The sequence below is a fragment of the Amborella trichopoda genome, chromosome 11, assembly GCF_054954075.1.
Source record: "Amborella trichopoda isolate Santa Cruz 75 chromosome 11, AtrichopodaSantaCruz75HAP2 v2.0, whole genome shotgun sequence".
Classification (NCBI taxonomy): Eukaryota; Viridiplantae; Streptophyta; class Magnoliopsida; order Amborellales; family Amborellaceae; genus Amborella; species Amborella trichopoda.
In genome coordinates this window covers 30,829,874-30,849,096 of record NC_142346.1, presented here as the reverse complement: position 1 = coordinate 30,849,096, position 19,223 = coordinate 30,829,874, and the positions used below count along the sequence as shown (strand labels likewise).

Genomic DNA, 19,223 nt, shown 5'->3' with positions numbered 1-19,223 from the left:
TTTTATAGGTGTGGACCGCTCCGTGCTAGCTTTACCCAAGAGAAAAAGAAAAACCAAGCAAAAAGATGAAGAAGAGGCCATTATTGTCAAATTGTGAAATAAGGCAAAACAGGAAAACAAAAGAAAAGCAAGCTTCGATTAATGTCAAGTGATCCTGGCAAAACCCCAAAGCCCACTTCTCAGTTCCATGTCACCATATTCTCAAAAACCCCAATTCTAACACTTGGCCTCCTTTCAAAGAGCCAAGCAACTCTGGTGGCCTTCCTGTTGAGAGAGGGGCCAGCAATTGAGCTCAAAGGCCAATTTTGGGTGGTTTAGAGAGAGAGAGAGAGAGAGAGGGAGGTCACCATGAAGCTGGTGGTGGAGGTGCTGGACTCCAGCAACCTTATGCCAAAAGACGGGCATGGCTCGGCGAGCCCCTTCGTGGAGGTCGACTTCGAGAATCAGAGACAGAGGACTCAAACCAAGCAGAAAGATCTTAACCCCTCATGGAACGAGCACCTCGAATTCCAGGTCGGAGACCCCAACGCGCTGCCGGACCGAACCATCGACGTGACCGTCTACAACGACCGGAAGGCCTCCTCTTCCGAGCGCCACCACAACAACTTCCTCGGCCGCGTGCGCATATCGGGAGCCTCTGTCGTCCCGGAGAGCGAAGCCCGCCTCAACCGCTTCCCTCTCGACAAGCGAGGCCTGTTCTCGCACATTCGTGGCGATATCGCCCTCAAAATCTACCACACTTTTGATTTCCCGACGCAGAAACCTCCCAATGCCGAAATCCCCATGGGCTCTGTGCCAATGCAGGAGGAGACGGTGAAAAAGAAGAGCAAGAAAGAGAAGGAAGGGAGCAGGGTGTTTCAAAAACCAGCGGCGAGCGACCCACCTGGTTTCGGATTTGGGCTTGGGTTTTTCGGGTTCAAGCCAATGGAGGAGAAGAAGGCGGAGGCACCACTGCCGCAAGCAAAACTGATGCAACTGGCGATGCCTGGTGGTGGGGGGCCAAGTTTTGAGGTGAGGGAGACGGCCCCAAAGATAGAGGCCTTGCTGAAACGAGGCAAGTCGACGAGCGCATACGATCTGGTGGAGCAGATGCAGTATCTCTATGTTCATGTCGCCAAAGCACGAGACCTTCCGGCCATGGACGTGAGCGGGAGCTGCGACCCCTATGTGGAGGTGAAGCTGGGGAACTACAAGGGCCAGACCAAGCATTTCGAGAAGAATTTGAACCCTGTGTGGAACCAGGTTTTTGCCTTCTCGAAGGAGAGGTTTCAGGCGAGCGTGGTGGAGGTGGTGCTGAAGGACAAGGATGTGGTGAAGGATGATTTTGTGGGGAGGGTTCTGTTCGAGGTCGGGGAGGTGCCGACGCGTGTGCCGCCTGATAGCCCCATGGCACCACAGTGGTACAAGCTTCAGGAGAAGAGTGGGGAGAGGAAGACTAAGGGTGAGATTATGCTGGCTGTTTGGATGGGCACCCAGGCGGACGAGGCGTTTCCGAACGCCTGGCACTCGGACGCGGCGGTCTTGGCAACGCACGAGGGGCTCATGAACACCAGGTCGAGGGTTTATGTCGCACCCAAGCTCTGGTACCTGAGAGTCAGCGTCCTCGAGGCCCAGGACTTGGTGGCGTCGGAGAAGGGGCGGGTGCCGGAGGCCACAGTTAGGGTTCAGCTTGGGAACCAGGAGCAGAGGACGAGGCCTGTGGGGAGGACGATCAACCCGGCCTTCCAGGAAGATATGTTGTTCATCGCCGCTCAGCCCTACGAGGACCGGTTAATGATCATGGTCGAAGACAGGATCGGACCCGGCAAGGCCGAGCTAATTGGTAAGATTGCCATTCCCCTCACTGGCACGCCGAGCAGGATTGATGTCGTCTCCACTCCGTCGCGGTGGTTCAGCCTGGAGAAGCCGACTTCTGTGACTGAGACCGAGGCGGAGAAGAAGAAGGAGGTGAAATTCGCGAGCAGGATTCACCTCAGGCTGTGCCTCGAGGGCGGGTACCATGTCCTCGACGAGTCGACGCACTACAGCAGCGACCTGAGGGCGACACAGCACCGGCTTCTGGCAAAGTATCCGGCCATCGGAGTTCTCGAGATCGGCATCATCAGTGCGAACGGTCTTGTGCCCATGAAGAACAGAGGCGGGCACCAGACCACCGACGCCTACTGCGTGGCCAAGTACGGGCCGAAGTGGGTGCGCACCCGAACCATTGTCGACTCCCTTCAGCCGCGATGGAATGAGCAGTACACATGGGAGGTGTATGACCCCTGCACCGTCGTCACCATCGGGGTTTTCGACAATGGACACCTCGACGGTGGCAGCGACAACAGAGACAGGAGTATCGGCAAGGTCCGGATCCGGCTGTCAACCCTCGACACCGAACGCGTCTACGCTCGTGCCTACCCTCTGATAGCTCTCCAGCCGTCCGGCGTGAAGCCGATGGGCGAGCTCCACCTCGCAGTGCGTTTCACCTGCACCTCCTTCGTCAACATGATGCATCTCTACTCGCAGCCCCTCCTCCCGAAGATGCACTACCTCCTCCCCCTCACAGTAGGCCAACTCGAAAACCTCCGCTTCCAGGCCATGCAAATTGTGGCGTCGAGGCTCGACCGCATGGAGCCCCCCTTGCGCAAGGAGGTTGTCGAGTACATGCTCGACTCCCGCTCCCACATGTGGAGCCTCCGCCGCGCTAAGGCTAACTTTCAGAGGGTGGTGTCGGTCCTCTCGGGGATCGCGGGCATCAGCCGGTGGTTCGAAGATGTCTGCAATTGGCGAAACCCCGTCACCACCATCCTCTTCCATGTGGTCTTCCTCATCCTCGTCTGGCACCCCGAGCTCATACTACCCACCCTCTTCCTCTACATGTTCTTAGTTGGCATATGGAACTACAGGTTCCGGCCGAGGCACCCGCCGCACATGGACGTCAGGCTGTCGCACGCCGACCGCTCTCACCCTGACGAGCTCGACGAGGAGATGGACACATTCCCGACGAGCAAGGCGACCGACATAGTGAGGATGAGGTACGACCGGCTGAGGAGCGTCGCTGGAAGGGTGCAGACAGTGGCGGGGGACCTCGCAACGCAGGGCGAGCGTGCCAATGCGTTGCTCAGCTGGAGGGACCCGAGGGCGACGGCCATATTCGTCATGTTTTGCTTGTTCACCGTGGTGTTTGTGTATGCGACACCGTTTCAGGTGGTGGCGGTGCTGGTGGGGCTCTACCTTCTGCGCCACCCCCGGTTCAGGACCAAGCTGCCCTCCGCCCCCCTCAACTTCTATCGCCGGCTACCAGCCCAGTCGGACCGCCTCATCTAGTCCTCCTTTTTTTCTTTTTTTCCGGCCAACTCCTTGACCGAATCTTTGGTCACTATTATTTTTCTCGTCTTATTGGGCTCAGATCTTCAATGTTGTAATGATACATAGTAATAAGAATAATTAGTCTAAGTGGTGTGTATAAAATGATACACCGACTTTTTCTGATCCGTGGGGGAAAAAAGGGGCCTACTTTATGTGTCTTGGAGAATTAGAGATGGATTGGGAGAATTAGAGATGGAATGTGACTAGGATGTAAATTTTGATCGGATTTTGAGCTTTTGGTATTTCAATAAAGTTTCCTTTCTTGATTTCATCGGTTTCCTTTGTGCTATGATTTCTGTAGTGACTTTCTTGGAAAGAGAGGGGATATATAATTATGGAGAAGAGCGAGAGGATGTGTCAGTTTTGGGAAGCATTCATTAGCATTTCACGGTATAACTGGCAAGGAAGAACCGCACAAATATTTTAGGATGAGTCGATTGAAGTGATTGTTTTTGGGTATTTCAGGGGGAATACAGTTCCTAACCAATTTTTTTGAGAGTTTTTTTTTTTTTTAATAGCGTGATACTATTTACTTTTGATATAAGATGGTCACAATTATTTACAATCATCCGATGTGAAGTTTGATAGCTTGGATGTGTCACCAAATTTGAAAAAATTTTTTTTGAAGTTTGAACTTGGTCAATGAAATAATTACAGCCACTCTATTTTACATCCAATGGTCAAGATTAATGTCCCACTTTGTACCAAAGGTAAATAGTCTCACTTTATATTATTTTTTTTTATTTTTTTTATTTTTTTTCATAACGGGTTAATAGAGTGGTGTCTGTAAGAATAGAAACCAATAACTAAAATACAGGGGTACTAACACCACGACCTCACCCTCGTTTTTCACACTTTAATGGGTATCACCGGTATTTTGAAATTGGGAATCGGTTGGATCTGCCCTCTGATAAACGGATGGGGATTTGTGGTTTTTTGCGGCTCAGAAAAATTTGCATATGAATTACTCAGTATCACAGACCTTAAGTATCGATTTTATGGAAACCTAAGCAGATGGATTCCTAGATCCATAAAAGAATTTCATTAGTACCTATCTAACCCGAACTCGATTTGGACTCGCAATTTTTAGGCCATAAGTATCAATCACACTTGTTGCACGAAAATCTCCTTGAGATGATGGCGTCGAAATATAGTTTGCCGAATTGCATTTTGAGCACATTTATTAGGATCAGACCGCCAACCAAACTGGGGAGGGATCCAAAGGACCAGATTTGGAAAAGAGATACAATAGGAATAAGATTATCAGTTCATAAATATGAGATATATTAGAGAAAATTTATTTACTTTGTTTAACTCGCCAAACAGGTCAAAACTTGGCACTGTATGCCGATTTTTATTGATTTTTACTTGAATTAGAACTTGCTTGGACCAGAACAACCAACATGGATTATCTGACCGGCCTATTAGACAGAGTGCTTGTCAGAACTTGATAGCTATGCTTTCCCCGTCTCTCTCTCATTTTTATACTGGTCCAACAAGCGGTTGTTCATACATCAAAATCTCATTGAATTTTAACATTAATATCAACCGAAGGCAAAAATTCTCATTTTCAGAAATCATATCCTACCTCCGACAAACGATATCGACCTCTCCCAAACTTTTTACTGCTCCCTTTTCCAAAACTGACCCTCACCTCACCTAACCTAACCTAACCCCCCTCTCTCTCTCCTTATCATGAAAAACAAATCATCATCATCTTAGTTTTTTTTTCAATTAATTGAAATCGGCCAGTTGAAAAACAAATACATTCATAAAATCTTACAAGGAGGACCGCTTGGCTTACCTACTCCCTGACCCCGATTTCCTCCAACTGCCAATCCGATGGTCCAGTCCATATTCGACTCCTTCAATGCGAGGGTTGCACCCTAACAGCTGTGCAGAAGGGCCAAATTCGACTCCTTCAATGCGGAGCTGCACCCTAACACATACGGACAAAGGACAGATGGGTGGAACCCCACTCGCTAGTATTGCCAGCGACTCTCCACTGTAAAAATGCAGCTTTTGTATATAACCAAACCAACCCTAACTAACAAAATGTTACAAGCATGCCAATCACAACCGCCCCTCCGATTTAATACGCACAACTAACACTAACTGCCCCACCCCCAAATCTATATATATATATATATATAAAAAAGTTTATAAGAGGTTGCAACCTTAAAATATAGAATCACATATGCACCTCAAAAATCTATCGAAAATGTTGTTTTAATGTTGAAAAAACCCTCTAATCAATCATCTTGACATCAAGATGTATGAATATGAAAAAAAAAAAGTTTTTGAGTCCCACGAATAGTGCATCTTGTAACACATTATCTAAACCATCTATTTTCAAGATTTTCATATATGTATAGATCTACTTGATTTTAATCATTTTTTAAATTTAAAATTTTCTAATTAGGTATAAAAATAGATTTTAAAATAATACTAATTTTTTACAACAAAATTATATTTTATGATAAAAATTTAAGGTGCGCCTTAAATGGATTGTTTAAGGTTGCAACCTTATAGAAACCGCACCATATATATATATATATATATATATATATATTTGTTTGTGTGTGTGTGTGGGTGTTAGAGTTATATTAAAGTGCTCACACTATATAGTAATTTATCATTGTACTCATTAATTTTGGACACTTGTATAACCTTGTTTTATACATGGAACGATTTTTTAGTAAGGGTATTTTTTGTTATTAGGAGAGGTATAAGCATTTAAATGGGTGCAGTTGACATACAAATGCATCCGTAGCTTGGAGGTAAGGTATGCCTTCAAATTTTATCTTGATATATAATTTTGATGTAAAATGCTCTTAGGATTATCTCAAAATCTATTTTTATATGTAATTATAAAATTTTAAATTTCAAAAATGGTTAAAATCAAGTAGATCTATAAACATATGAAAATCTTGAAAATGGATGGTGTAGATAATATGTTGTAAAATGCACTATTTCTTAAACTTAAAATCGTTTTATTTTTCGTGGTCATACATCTCGATGTCGAGATGATCAATCAAAAGGTTTTTCAACATTAAAACTACCTTTTTCGATGGATTTTTGAAGTGCATATGTAACTCTACATTATAAGGTTGTAACCTTATATAAACCTTTTCCTATTTAAATGGGGTGTGACATCATTCACATGAGCATTACATGCCACTAGTATGCTCCATGTGAGTGACGTTATTCTTCATGTGGATAGCGTCACACCACTCTTAATGACAAAAAATACCTTTATTAAAAAACAAATACTCCATATACAAAACAAGAATATATAATACCTAAAAATGTTAAGCACAATGATAAATTACTCCATAATGTAAACACCCTAACATAAACTATATATATATATATATATATATATATATATATATATATATATATATATATATATATATATATATATATATATATATATATATACGCACATGTGCACACGCACGTATGTGCACGCAGGTCCATTCAGGTTATACATGTGTCGATACCATGGCGCTTGTTTACAAGATGCATGAATATAAACAGGCCCCTCTATCATTCCTCTACCTGAAGCCAATCGATACAACACAGGTGTACCTGTCCATAATCATGCAACATATAAATGGATACCACCACACACTTTCGCACGCACATTGTATACAGTGATGCATGCAGTTTCTGGTAAGTGAACTTTCACATCACATCGACCGTCCACCCATGACAGAACTCATTCCTCCACCAAGACATTGAGAGGTGGAAGAAAGGTTCACATCAACTCTCTGTTGTAAAGAATGGACAGCTGCCATGACATGGTATCTAGCATAGTATAACAAAGTGATGCCAAAGTTTTTGAGCCGAAGGAATTGCCCAAGTGACGACTTAGGATTGGGACCCTAGCGATTCTGAAAAAGAGTCACCCTAAAATTGGGCTATTGTCTAGCGTTTAGGATTCTCATTGCTATTTTCCCTCAAAATCGGCTGTCAGGTCTTAGACTCAACCTCTGTCTCGGTTCAGGACCCAGAGAGCCCATATCAGCATTTTCAAACACTAGTACGACTACAACGCAACACCTCATATTTTTCACACAACTTTTACACCATGCAACATTTTTGAAACCACAAGCTCTACGACACCTTTTGGGACACTCATGCGCCAAGAAAAGAAAAAGGAATTCCAAACATTTCAGGCATTACCTTTGACCTTGGCACAGTCCACATCATAACCACAGGCAACAAAGCAAAATCAAGCAGCTATGATGAGTTGACAATAAAGAAATACAAAATTGCTGAAATCATAGCACATGCAAAGCTCAAAACCATCACCCCCATAAGGGCCCAATCGATGTAACTAAACCTGGCTAACTCTCTGCTCACTTCTTCTTTCTCACCAGCTCCTGAAGTGCGGCCATCTTTGCTTCCAAGCCAGTTCTTCTGCTTCCTTGATATCAACCACCGTAAAGATACACCATGTTTCATGCTCGAGTAGTAATTTGAACTTCCTCCGTTGATTCTTCTATCTTCTTGATTTGTAATATTGGTGGAAACTTTATGAGTATCCATGTCGTTGCATCTCTCCTCACAGTCACATGCATAACATTCAGTTTCTTCTATAGAGCAGGAACCATCTTTAGACAAACCAAAAATAGCGGAATCACCCATTAATACGTCTCCTCCACCACAAATATTGTCATCTGGAATTTCAATCACATCTCCAAATACTGACCATCTGCCTACTGAAGTAATCTTCACATAGGTTGAGGTGCCGAGCATGCTCTTGGGGGCAACCACGAGTACCTGAATATACCCTTTTGTGTGTCCCACCTGCAGGCAGAGAGAGAGAGAGAGAGAGATTGATTCTGATATCAACTGCAATTATATGAAAGTCGTGTTCAGAAAGACACTTCGGAAGAGAAGTAACATCGAACCATCCATGTTAAAAGCAAAAATGCAAGATAGGAGGGGGGGAATCTAACCAAGTAAATCCCATCAGTAGCAGTTTCTGTAATCCATATTTTCTCAATCCGTCCTTCCATTCCATGGTAAGGAGTGAATGATTCAAAAACCGATGTCAATTCACGGCTGCGGTTCTTCACAGTGCGACTTGGCACTTTCTTCATCCTTGCAGCAGGCGTACCTTAGTAAGGCAAAGAATCAAGCACCAACCAAAGATTACAAACAACAGCAATGAAATATTAAAAGTTTGTTAATTTCAATTGTTCACAAATAAGGAAAACTGGTCATCGTTACCTGTAATATATTATTATCACAAGGTATGCAATATCTTTCAAGTTTTTCATTTTTTTTTATTTTAAATTTAAAAGATATTGTTGCCATCAAGATATATCACAAATCTTTGTAAATAACCAAACATGGAGCTTAAACCATCTAACACTGAATATCTTTCATAGAACTTGCAAATCTTATATACATGCCAAGATTCCATATCAATTATCAGCAATGAAAACAAACTACTGTTTATATACATGAGATTCCACCACCAGTTCTTATCAAGATGGTGGAATGAAACATACAATTCATTAATAAACTTTTAATATAACCGCAACTGTATGTGTGTGTGTATCTCGGGGATTCCACCATCAGTTGTCTAATTGTTACCTGTACTACATTATTATAACAATGCATGCAAAGGCAGCAGTCACTTTTTAAGGATATTGTTTTCCATAAGCATTATATCACAAATCTTTGTAAATGATTCACACATGGAGCCAAAACCATCCATCACTGAATATCTTTCATAGAACTTGTAAGCCATATACATGCTAAGATTTCATATCAATTATCATCAATGAGTTTTTTTCTAGCCAATTGTGTGGCCCTGTCTCACAAGCCTGGTTCACTTGAAGCACAGGTTTAGCCTCACCCAGCACCACCACCACAGCACAAGTGTGCACACACTAGTACATAAGCATACACACACGCACAGGGACTAGGGTCTAAGGGCCGTGGCCCAGTTTTATCAAGCTCTTCACAATTACAGGGTACACTGCCACAGATGCCCACTATGGGTCTAGGCCTAGGGTTTATATAGACCACTGGTCACACTATTTGAAATTCAAATTACAAGTGCCACCTAGCGGCTGCCTCTGCTGCACCTGCCAGGATGACCGTTGGGGTTGCTTGGGCCCCCTGGTGCCTCATGATGGGTGTTGTAGGCCCCTGGCAGGTGCCTGCAGGCATTGGCATGCCGAACACGCAACCTTCATGCACCATGCCGGCCAGCCACGGATGCCTTTGCCGCACCATCATTGTCCTGCCACTATTTGAATTCCAATTTGGCTGCTTGCCCAACCTCAGCACATCATGGGCCCCATGGTCCAGGGCACTGCCTTGCTGTGCACTGAGCTGGCTGCAGGGCCTAAATCCCCTTTCCTTGCCATGCACCACTGACTCAGGGTCATGCACCACGGTCTCTGGGTTAAGCACCACCAGCTCTGGGTCATGCACCACCATCGTGCCTTGTCCGTAGCGGTCCACCGGTCAACCCAAGGCTATCACCATCTTCCTGCCTAACTAGCATAGGTGCACCACAAGCACCATGGTACAGCCTCTCATCCTTAGATTGGCTGGTTCGAGGGAACTTTTCTGGCCCTCCCCCTTGACCAGCATGCATGCATCAAGGCTAGGGGCCTGACAATAGGCAACCAGCAGTGGAGATCTGGATCCTGCACATGTGCTCGAATGGGGTGAAGGAAGCCTGAACATAATCAAGACCACACTATCAAATGGATCACTCTGCGACAAGATCCAGCTCAAATATCAAAGGCATTAAGACCTAAATTATAGGTTCTATAAAACAGATGGGAGTACTAGGCCCCAAGTCTGATTTTGTTGTAGTGAAGTTAACTCATCAGACATCTTGTTGACTTTGTTGACAGAAAAAGTTTCCATTTGACTGCAAGTTCAGTTCTTCACTATAGAGTATAGACAGAGATGGGGTATGGGCATTCCAAAGAAACATCGAAGCAACATACTCAATAAACAGCTTGAACAAGTTTCTAGCCTCATATGATCAAAACAGTTTGACAAAGAAACTAAAGTAGCATAGTGGACAAAACAAGCAGCATTCAATATGCATGCATTGATTTGTCCTTAAACATCAAATCAGACATGAAAGTATTTTACTGAACTATACCTGGTCTTGGATAGAATTGTGAGATATGAACATGTGGAAATCTATACTCCTGAATCAGCTTAATGGTTTCAGCAAAATCTTCATCTGTTTCACCTGAGAATCCGGTAAAGCTCTTGATGATGTATGCGTATTAAATTTCTAAATAGTGAAAGCATTTAAGCCCAGTTATCAATTACTATCCAGCTTACTAAAGAAATAAGGATAATAAAGAAAAAATGTATATGGGTATCTAACCTGGGAATCCACATATTATGTCAGTTGCAATTTGCATGCCAGGTACTAGTTGATTTAGAGTATCTACCACAACTTTGAACTCACCCACAGTATATTCTCGATTCATTGCCTGTACTCATGGAGGAGAACATAAGTTACTAATCTTTACGTACAACTCTATACACTAAGTGCTATTTAGACGCAACAAAAGTTTCGTAATTTCTAGTTGATAAAAGCTATACAATGACTAAGCCCCACAGTTTCTATAAGCAATTACTGATTTACCTTCAGTACAAAATCACTTCCAGACTGGACTGGTACATGCAGAAATGAGTACACACATGGATGGCACAAAACTTTAGCTATCTCATTCAAGTGCTCAAGAATAAAAGGAGGATTTGTCATGCCAATCCGAAGTATTGTACTTCTATCAGGAGGAAGCTCCGCAACAATTGCATTCAGTAAAATTGGAAGATTGACTCCTATATCTCGACCTGAAAAAGAACCAGACTGCTTCTGTTGTCTTTACAGGAATAATGGGTACAGACAAGAATGCACTTTGGAATACATATTGAGATAAACATTGCCATATATGATATTTTTGAGTCACTCCAAGACACTATAGAAGTTTACAAGTAAGAGCCAAAATGATTAAGAAAATAATGAGTTGATATTTCCCTTAGAAAACTACATCATGAAACCCTTTAGAATTTCCAAGGTTGCCATCAATTAATGATATTTTCTATCGCTTTCCACAATTTCTAAATCAAAATTCTACTCTTCCATAGACTTGTTAATTTCAGCTTCTCAAGATATTAGCGATGGAAGCATATAGTTTCAGAAATTATTGTTTGGAACATACCATAAGCACCCGTGTCTTCACTGCTCAACCAAATCTCTTTTACTCCTCCTGATATAACTTGTCTAACACGATTAACCTACAACATGAACCCACAGTAACCATAAGAGACAGTACCGATCCTCGATGGAAAAAAATTAGAGGAAGAGAAATATACCAGGCTTTCCACTGTATAACTCCCTAAATGTCCACGAGCATGCTTTGTCTTACAATAAGTGCAAGCGCCTAAACAGCCGACGTTAATGGGAAGAATCTCAACAAATCTATTCTTCCTCACCTATCATAGTTACATGAGCTCAGAAAAGAAATTATTGCAGAAGCAAGGATGTGCTAATGAGAAAATGTATGCATAAAATTGATGATTTTGAAGTTATTTGTACCTTTGGCAGGTCAAGTGCTGGCAGCGTGCTTCTTTTCAAGAGGCGCACCTCATGACCTTTCAATGTTTCTTCAACTACCTCCACAACTCGATCAATTTGTTGAACACCAATTATACTCACACCTTCCAGTTCCTTCAGATCTTTACTGCCTTGAGGGACGCATCCTGCCACCACTAGTGGTTTCCTCGCACTTTTAGATTTTAATATCAGGGTCTCCATAGCAGATTGACTAGGTGACTTCACAGTACATCTGTTCCAAAGAAAAGGGATAAATTAAATGATGATGCAATGCACATATTACATGTCTAGAGGAAGCCTAAACGATACCATAAAGAGAATAAGGGAGGTGTAAAAATATATTAACAACTGTGTGAACATGCCTACTGACTCATGATCACAATACACAAACTCAAACTCAAAATATTTCTTGTGGTTAACAAAAATCCAAACTGCAGACCTCCCAAAAGTTATGGTTCTTTTTGGTCCTCACCAGTCAATTCAATACTTCGACTCAATTTTGAGAAGTTTGTAACACCAAAACCACATAACTGGAAATGAGTTGATTTCACTCTTCCTCAAAACTTAATGCATGATAAATTGCCAAGAGTTTAAAGAAACAGCTCCGTTAGCTCTTGATGGGAATAGCACTGATAAGTAAGAAGGATAAAAGCATAATAAAAGATGAGAAATAGTCTCACGTATTAATCAGCCACAAATCTGCCTCCTCAGGATTGTCATTAATAGCATATCCATAAGCTGAAAGTTGGCCGGCCATGTATTCACTGTCACTCTGCTCAAAAGCAGCACAAAGAGATTGCTTAAGTGCAAAATCACAGTATATGATTTTAATCAACACAAACTAACTGTTGCCTTTTATGCTAAGCAACACATATCAATTGATGAAAAGAGTGCAAAACAAGAAGTAAACACACACATTAGTAATGCCGAAAAGAAATTCTATACACAAGTAAAAAATTGTCAGATATTTTGAGTTAGTGAAAGCAATTGGTTCCAACAATGTCATGTCCCGGTAAAATAAACAAAATGCAAGTACACAGTTACACCAAGCTCATCATCTTATGCTTCACAGCTTCTGTATTGTTCCATTGGACACATCCTTTTTCCTTGAATTTCAGTGTGTTCCACTGATTCTCATTTCTTACTCTTATAATTTTCTTGATTTAAATAAGAAAAAGTATTTTGTAAAGCCACTGCTTTATACAGTCGCACCTCATATCTCGCTGGAAAATGTAGTTCGGGTGCCAGAAACCTGCAAATCAGTCATGTCCACATCAATGACCATGGATCTAAAAGAAAAATATCGATTTGAAGCCCTAAAAAGGGTCTATTTCGCAACACTTATTCTGATATCCATCAGAAGTCTTCAAAAATCCACCTGATCTGCACATGTTGAACAAATGGATTTGCAGGTCATAACAAGGTCTTCCACTGCCACATCTGGTTTATCCAACACAGTTTGAGGTGAGACCTTAGCAAATTTCATAAATACGTGGCCTCACCAGAACCTCACCCTCAAAATTTTATAGACTCGCCAGACAAAGATAGAACATTACACTGACAAATGAGATCCCCCAAGGATGCATCGAACACAATCATACTTGTTGGGAGAGGAAGCAGGATTTGGATCAGGGGTTCGTGGTTTGCCAGAAGCTCCCCCTAGTTAGGGAGCAATATTGAGCACCCACACTTCCTAAATAGACAATTGTTTATAAAATAAGAGAGACCTGAAAATAATTGAAGGATTTGATGCTCAAGTTCTCTTTCAAATCTGTTCTATAATGAAAATGTGCCCCTTTTCTAAGACCCAAATTCGTCTTTTGAGGCCTGTTGTAGGTCCACATGGAGCCAAAACAGAGAGGAGGCTATTCTTAGCAACATTAATGGAAAGCATTCCCAAGAAGACAGGGAATGCAGACATTTGCATGATTTATGTACCCTAAAAATGCCTAACTACTTAACCCTGGTGAAAACCATGACACTCCAGTGCATAAAGCCCTCATGAGTGCCTAAGTCCTTAACCATGGTAAGAATGCAGGTAATGTACTGGGCCATATGATTACAAAAAGTCAAGTAGTTGAATAATGGACTTTGGATAAAGTTAAAAAATGATCAAGATGGCAAGCCAATGGTTGATGATTAACCAACTATTTGGGTGTCTAGGGTGTTTTTAAATCGCTTCGACAGTCAAAATAATTAATTTCAGCAAAAACCTGGAATAAGATCTTTTTCTGACCTAACAATCACATAGTCAAAGAAAAAAACATTGAAATGAAGTCAAATATAATCAAAATGATGTCAAACTTTATTTTCAGATATTTGAAAATCATCATGACATTTAAGAGCCTAACCATGGCAGAAACCAAGACACCCTTTTAAGTGTGAAGACGTCGGCCAATTTTTGATACAATTGGATCAAAAAATGTATCATATTCACTAGCATACAAAATGAATTGAAATGACAAAATCATGCATGAATTTGAACAAAAATCTCAAAATTTATTTTTGAATTTATTCAACAACATAGTTAAATTGGAGCTTTGAATCATTGACTGAGACATAAATTCATGGATGGCATTTTGATATACTGCCCCTATATTACAGGGAAGCATTCAAATGATTGCCTTTATGTCCTTAAGCAACAAACAATATTTTAAACTTATATAAGAGATGTCTTAAAGCGATTGGATGCACACTCAACATGTTCATGCAGCTGTGTAAAAAGCCCCATTTCTTTTAACTGATATAATAACTGTTCCCACCATATTGCACTTTGAATTTTTGGACAAAAAGGACGATTGTTCCAACTGACCAAAAATACATTCAAGCAGCCGACAGAGAACATGGATGAATAGTAAAGAAAGAATAAAGAGACTTTTGCAGAACGAGAAGATTGAGTAACAAGCAAGGTAACTGGGTCAATTAAGTGCCATTTTTTCTTAATTTCTTCAATGTAATCTTTGTTTTTTTTTTTTAATGTATTCAGAGAATCAAAAGTATTTTGCTTCAAATTCCGCAACAGATGGAATTAGTTCCAAAAGTTTTTTTGAAAGGTCTAATAACAAAAACATGTTTCCCCAAATCTGCCATTCTTCACAGTTTAGCACCAAATTTGAACTAAAGTCAATGAAATTTGGTTCAAAATGTTCATAATCAAATCTTCTACAAGATTGAATGTTCTATTTGCCTTATTAAACAACATATTTGCTTGGATCGAGCGGGAAAATTTTCTGGTTCTCTTCCATCTCAGTTTCTTAGATCCTGAAAATCATGTGTGATTGAAGAGGTTTATCTTCAAATTGAAGCGGCCGTTGCGATCTACAACGGCTTAGATCTCCTCTAACATAGTTACCTTTATTATTAGAATTTTTACTCGAATTTTCTATAAACCTAGGGTTTCTGAAAATCCCTAAATAACTCGATTCTCTTCAATATTGAACCAAATTTGGTGAAATTTACTTCAAATGAATCGTATTGAATCACTCTGCAATAACATTCATTGTAATTTACTGGACCTATATTGAATCTAGCCCCAAATAAGGCTTGGTTAAGGGTTTGCCTGATAAATGCTCTTTCACTAAAACATTGCTAATAAATTGCATAATGTTCATAGGGGTTTTGCGTAATTTCCTGTTAGGAAGGATTAATCCTTATAATCTGATTTATTTTTCACTAGTTCTATAATTATCTTCAATTTTTTTTACTGAGATTTATAAAACCAATGTTTTTGAAAAGAAAAAGAATTTTTGATATTATGCAATATGACAATTTATTAGGGGTATTTATTTACAATACCTATCTTATTTTTCTGAATTTTTCTAATCTATATTTATTTTACAAACTTTTTTGCTTTCCTGTAAAATAAATTTTCTTAAAAGAATTTGTTATTATTGTTTTGAGTTCGCACAATATAGATGTAAGCGTATAATTCCTTTTTAGAAACTATTGTATCATTAAATTGTAATTATATGAATTTATTAGTTAACCTACCTTCATCACCGTCCAAAGTTCATCGCACGGACACGATTGTCCGATAGTGTTTTATTTTTCATTTGTTTTCCACAAATCGGAATGATCAGAAATTTGAAGCCTGTGTACATCTTAGTGAAGCGCACCTAATAAAAATATAAAAAAAATAATGCGCGGAAAAAATTGACCAAAATCCCCCCCAAACATTTTGGAGGTATTTTGGTCAATTGTTTTCATGTAAAATATTTTTTTGATATTTTTCGTAGATTCGCCAAGTTTTTTATGAACACACGCTCTAAATTTCAAATCATTCCGATTTGTAAAAAAAAAAATGAAAAATGAAACACAACCAAACAATCATGACCGTACGATGAACTTTGAACGGTGATGAGGGTAGGCGTAATCACTGTTCATTTTCGCCTATAGGTGTTTTGTAATATCTTTTTTTAAAAAAAAATTGTTAACAATTGCAGTATCTTCCATATCTCTATCTCTCTCTATATATATATATATATATATATGCAAAAAGCTGGGGTTAACCCACTGGCTCATATGAACATATGAGCCCAACGGCCCAGATTGAATTTGGGCCGATCAGACGATCATGGATGTTCGATAGTGTTTGAATTTTATTTTTTTTTCTACAAATCCAAATCATTTGAAATTTTAGGCGTGTGTTCATCAAAAATAGGTGAATCTTTAAAAACTATCAAAAAAATATTTTACATGAAATAAATTGACCAAAATACCCCCGAAAGGTTTTAGAGGTATTTTGGTCATTTTGCTTTTCACAAATATAAATTTTTTTTTAATTAGGTGCACCTTGATGAAAAGAATACACACTTAAAATTTCAAGTAATTTAGATTTGTTGTAAATAAAATAAAATTCAAGCACTACCAAACATCCGTGATTGTCAGATCGGCCTAGAATCAATCTGAGCCGTTGGGCTCATATGTTCATAGGAGCTAGTGGGCTAACCCCAGCTTTTTCCTATTTATATATATATATATATATATATATATATATATATATATGGAAAAGTATACAACGAGACCATTTATCTTTGGTACAAATACAAGGTGGTCACAATTAATCTTGACCATTAGATTTAAAATTAGATGGCTATATTTGTTCCATTAACCAAGCTCAAACTTCAAAAGAAATTTTCTCGAACTTTGTGACACACCTAAGCTATTAAAAAGAAATTTCACATCAGATGGTTGAACATAATTGTGACCACCTTGTATGAAAGGTAAATAGTCTCATTGTATACAATCCATATATATATACACAATGCATAAACAGATCGAACAAATAAGGATAAACGCAAAGAAAAAAGAAAGGAATTACCAACATAAACTTTTATAAAGATGAAATAACTTACATAGATGGATACAATGCACAAACGTATGCACAAACGCAACAAAGGAGCTTGACTCACCACCAGAATAGATGACAAACTCAACCCAAGAGATGAATCACAAAAGAAACTCATAAGAACTACTCAAATCTTACAATGTAAACACTCTAGAACAAGTACTCTCTAAAATCACTTCAACAACTGATGATTTCTCTAAGTTAAGAGCCCCTTATATAGGCCTTTTTATTCGGACTTCAAAGATGTTTTAAGTCCGCAAAGTGGTCCTTGTCGGTGGACTTCAAAGATGTTTAAATCCATGCAGTGGTCCTTTTCAAAGGATATGTCCGTGGAGTTACTGTAGCCACTAACTTAGTTACTGTAGCTATCTGCTTTTTGGGGCACGTGTCCTGGATAGGTTAGAGTCGAATCGCCCATACGATTTTCTTTAAGAAAAGTAGATGCCTTATGTCTAGTGCTTTTGCTTTTAGTACAATCATCGTTTGTGCTGGGGTCAAATATATGCCATAACAATCATCACCATTTAGATTCACTTCATCTTCTACGTCTACGTTTGTTGAGGTTGACATGTCGTGATGATAGTCTTCTCTTAGGGCAATAAGGAATTGACATTTTATCTCAGCTTTGGACAACTTAGGGTTTTGGTGTTGAACTGATTTAAAACAACCTATTAACTCATTGGGGTTGGCCTGGCCATAAGGGAGCGAATTTAATATTGGGATTTCTTTTAGTACTATATTTTCAAGGATTAATGGTGATCTATTGAATTTATCCCACCATCTAAGAAAAACCTATTTTCCTAAATGTGGGATATAATCCCATCGGTATGTTTCTTCATTGAGCGTATAAGCCCATCTCATGATCCATGGCACTTCATATAAAGTGACAAAATATAAGTACATATCCCTCCCACTCTTTTAGATACTAATATATCGGACTCTCCATTAATATGTTCAATCAGGAAATCAAAGGATAACAAGATTGCTTGCCATCTTGCAAACATTTGTTTAGATGCTAAATTTTTTATGTTCTTTTCAAGAACGTCTTTAGTTGCTTTACAATCTGTTCGTATGAGGAATTCTTGATTTAACAAATCACTTTCAAATTTAGTGATACAATGTACAGTGGCTAAAACTTCCTTTTTAATAGTTGAGTATTTTTGTTGAGATGGTTTCCACACCCCGGAAGTATACCTAACCTTTATTTTGAAATTTTTATTTTAATATTCCTCCAAACCCCAATTCAGAAGCATATGTTTCTACTATTTTAAATGCTTTTGGATGAGAAATAGCTAAGCATGGGATTTCTTTAGCTTTGAGCTTGATTTTTTGTACCGCTTTAGAATGCTCTCCTCCCCATTCTGGAGGATTTTTCTTTAATCTTTCGAATAAGGGTTTACAATCTTTTGCAAGGTCTTTATAAAAGTCTGCTTTATAATTGAGACTTCCTAGAAACCTTTGTGATTGTTTTTTATCCTTGATTTCATTAGGGAATTTATCTGCAATCTGTATTGCTCTATCTATAGTAATTACAGTTCCATTATTAATATTATGCCCTAAAAATCTAATATTAGATTGAAATAGCTTTACCTTTTCTGCTGAAACCACCAGTCCTGCATTTTTGGCTACCTTTTAGGATAAGTTCAGGTGCTTCCAACGCTAATCAATAGTATTAGAGAATACAAAGACATCATCAATATAAACAATCATGAATGAAGTATAGGGATTGAAGATGTCGTTCATAATATTATGAAATTCTGACGGGGCATTTTTTAGCTCAAAAGGCATAACATTCCACTCAGTGCCCAAATAGAACTGTAAATGTTATTTTATATCTATCTTTTTTTGCAATTTGTATCTGCCAATAGCCAGATTTCATATCAAATTTGGAAAATACTAATACCT

General features: G+C 39.7%; 2 protein-coding genes across 12 annotated transcripts in view; one reads left to right on the top strand and one right to left on the bottom strand.

Annotated features, from left to right (window-relative positions):
- Positions 1 to 189: 189 nt before the first annotated feature.
- LOC105421788 (FT-interacting protein 3-like) lies at positions 190 to 3,620 on the top strand. The gene has a single exon (XM_011630568.3). It carries the CDS (start codon positions 349 to 351, stop codon positions 3,307 to 3,309), a length of 2,961 nt encoding a protein of 986 aa, XP_011628870.1. The 5' UTR covers positions 190 to 348; the 3' UTR covers positions 3,310 to 3,620.
- A 3,805-nt stretch (positions 3,621 to 7,425) lies between these two features.
- The window catches only part of LOC18449050 (Methylthiotransferase), a 42,837-nt gene continuing 31,039 nt past the window's right edge, over positions 7,426 to 19,223 (bottom strand). For 2 of the 11 annotated variants that reach the window (XM_088851734.1, XM_088851733.1), the window contains 9 exons: positions 12,652 to 12,743; positions 11,954 to 12,203; positions 11,731 to 11,850; positions 11,577 to 11,652; positions 11,000 to 11,224; positions 10,736 to 10,844; positions 10,502 to 10,594; positions 8,322 to 8,482; positions 7,426 to 8,169 (listed from right to left, as the gene is read on the bottom strand). In XM_088851734.1, the coding sequence (XP_088707860.1) occupies positions 7,600 to 8,169; positions 8,322 to 8,482; positions 10,502 to 10,594; positions 10,736 to 10,844; positions 11,000 to 11,224; positions 11,577 to 11,579 (1,161 nt within the window). In that variant the 5' untranslated portion in view covers positions 11,580 to 11,652; positions 11,731 to 11,850; positions 11,954 to 12,203; positions 12,652 to 12,743 and the 3' untranslated portion in view covers positions 7,426 to 7,599. Of the gene's footprint in view, positions 8,170 to 8,321; positions 8,483 to 9,071; positions 10,064 to 10,501; positions 10,595 to 10,735; positions 10,845 to 10,999; positions 11,225 to 11,576; positions 11,653 to 11,730; positions 11,851 to 11,953; positions 12,204 to 12,651; positions 12,744 to 19,223 lie in introns of those variants that run through there. The other 9 variants (XM_088851730.1, XM_006859099.4, XM_088851735.1 and 6 more) reach the window with 7 other exon arrangements.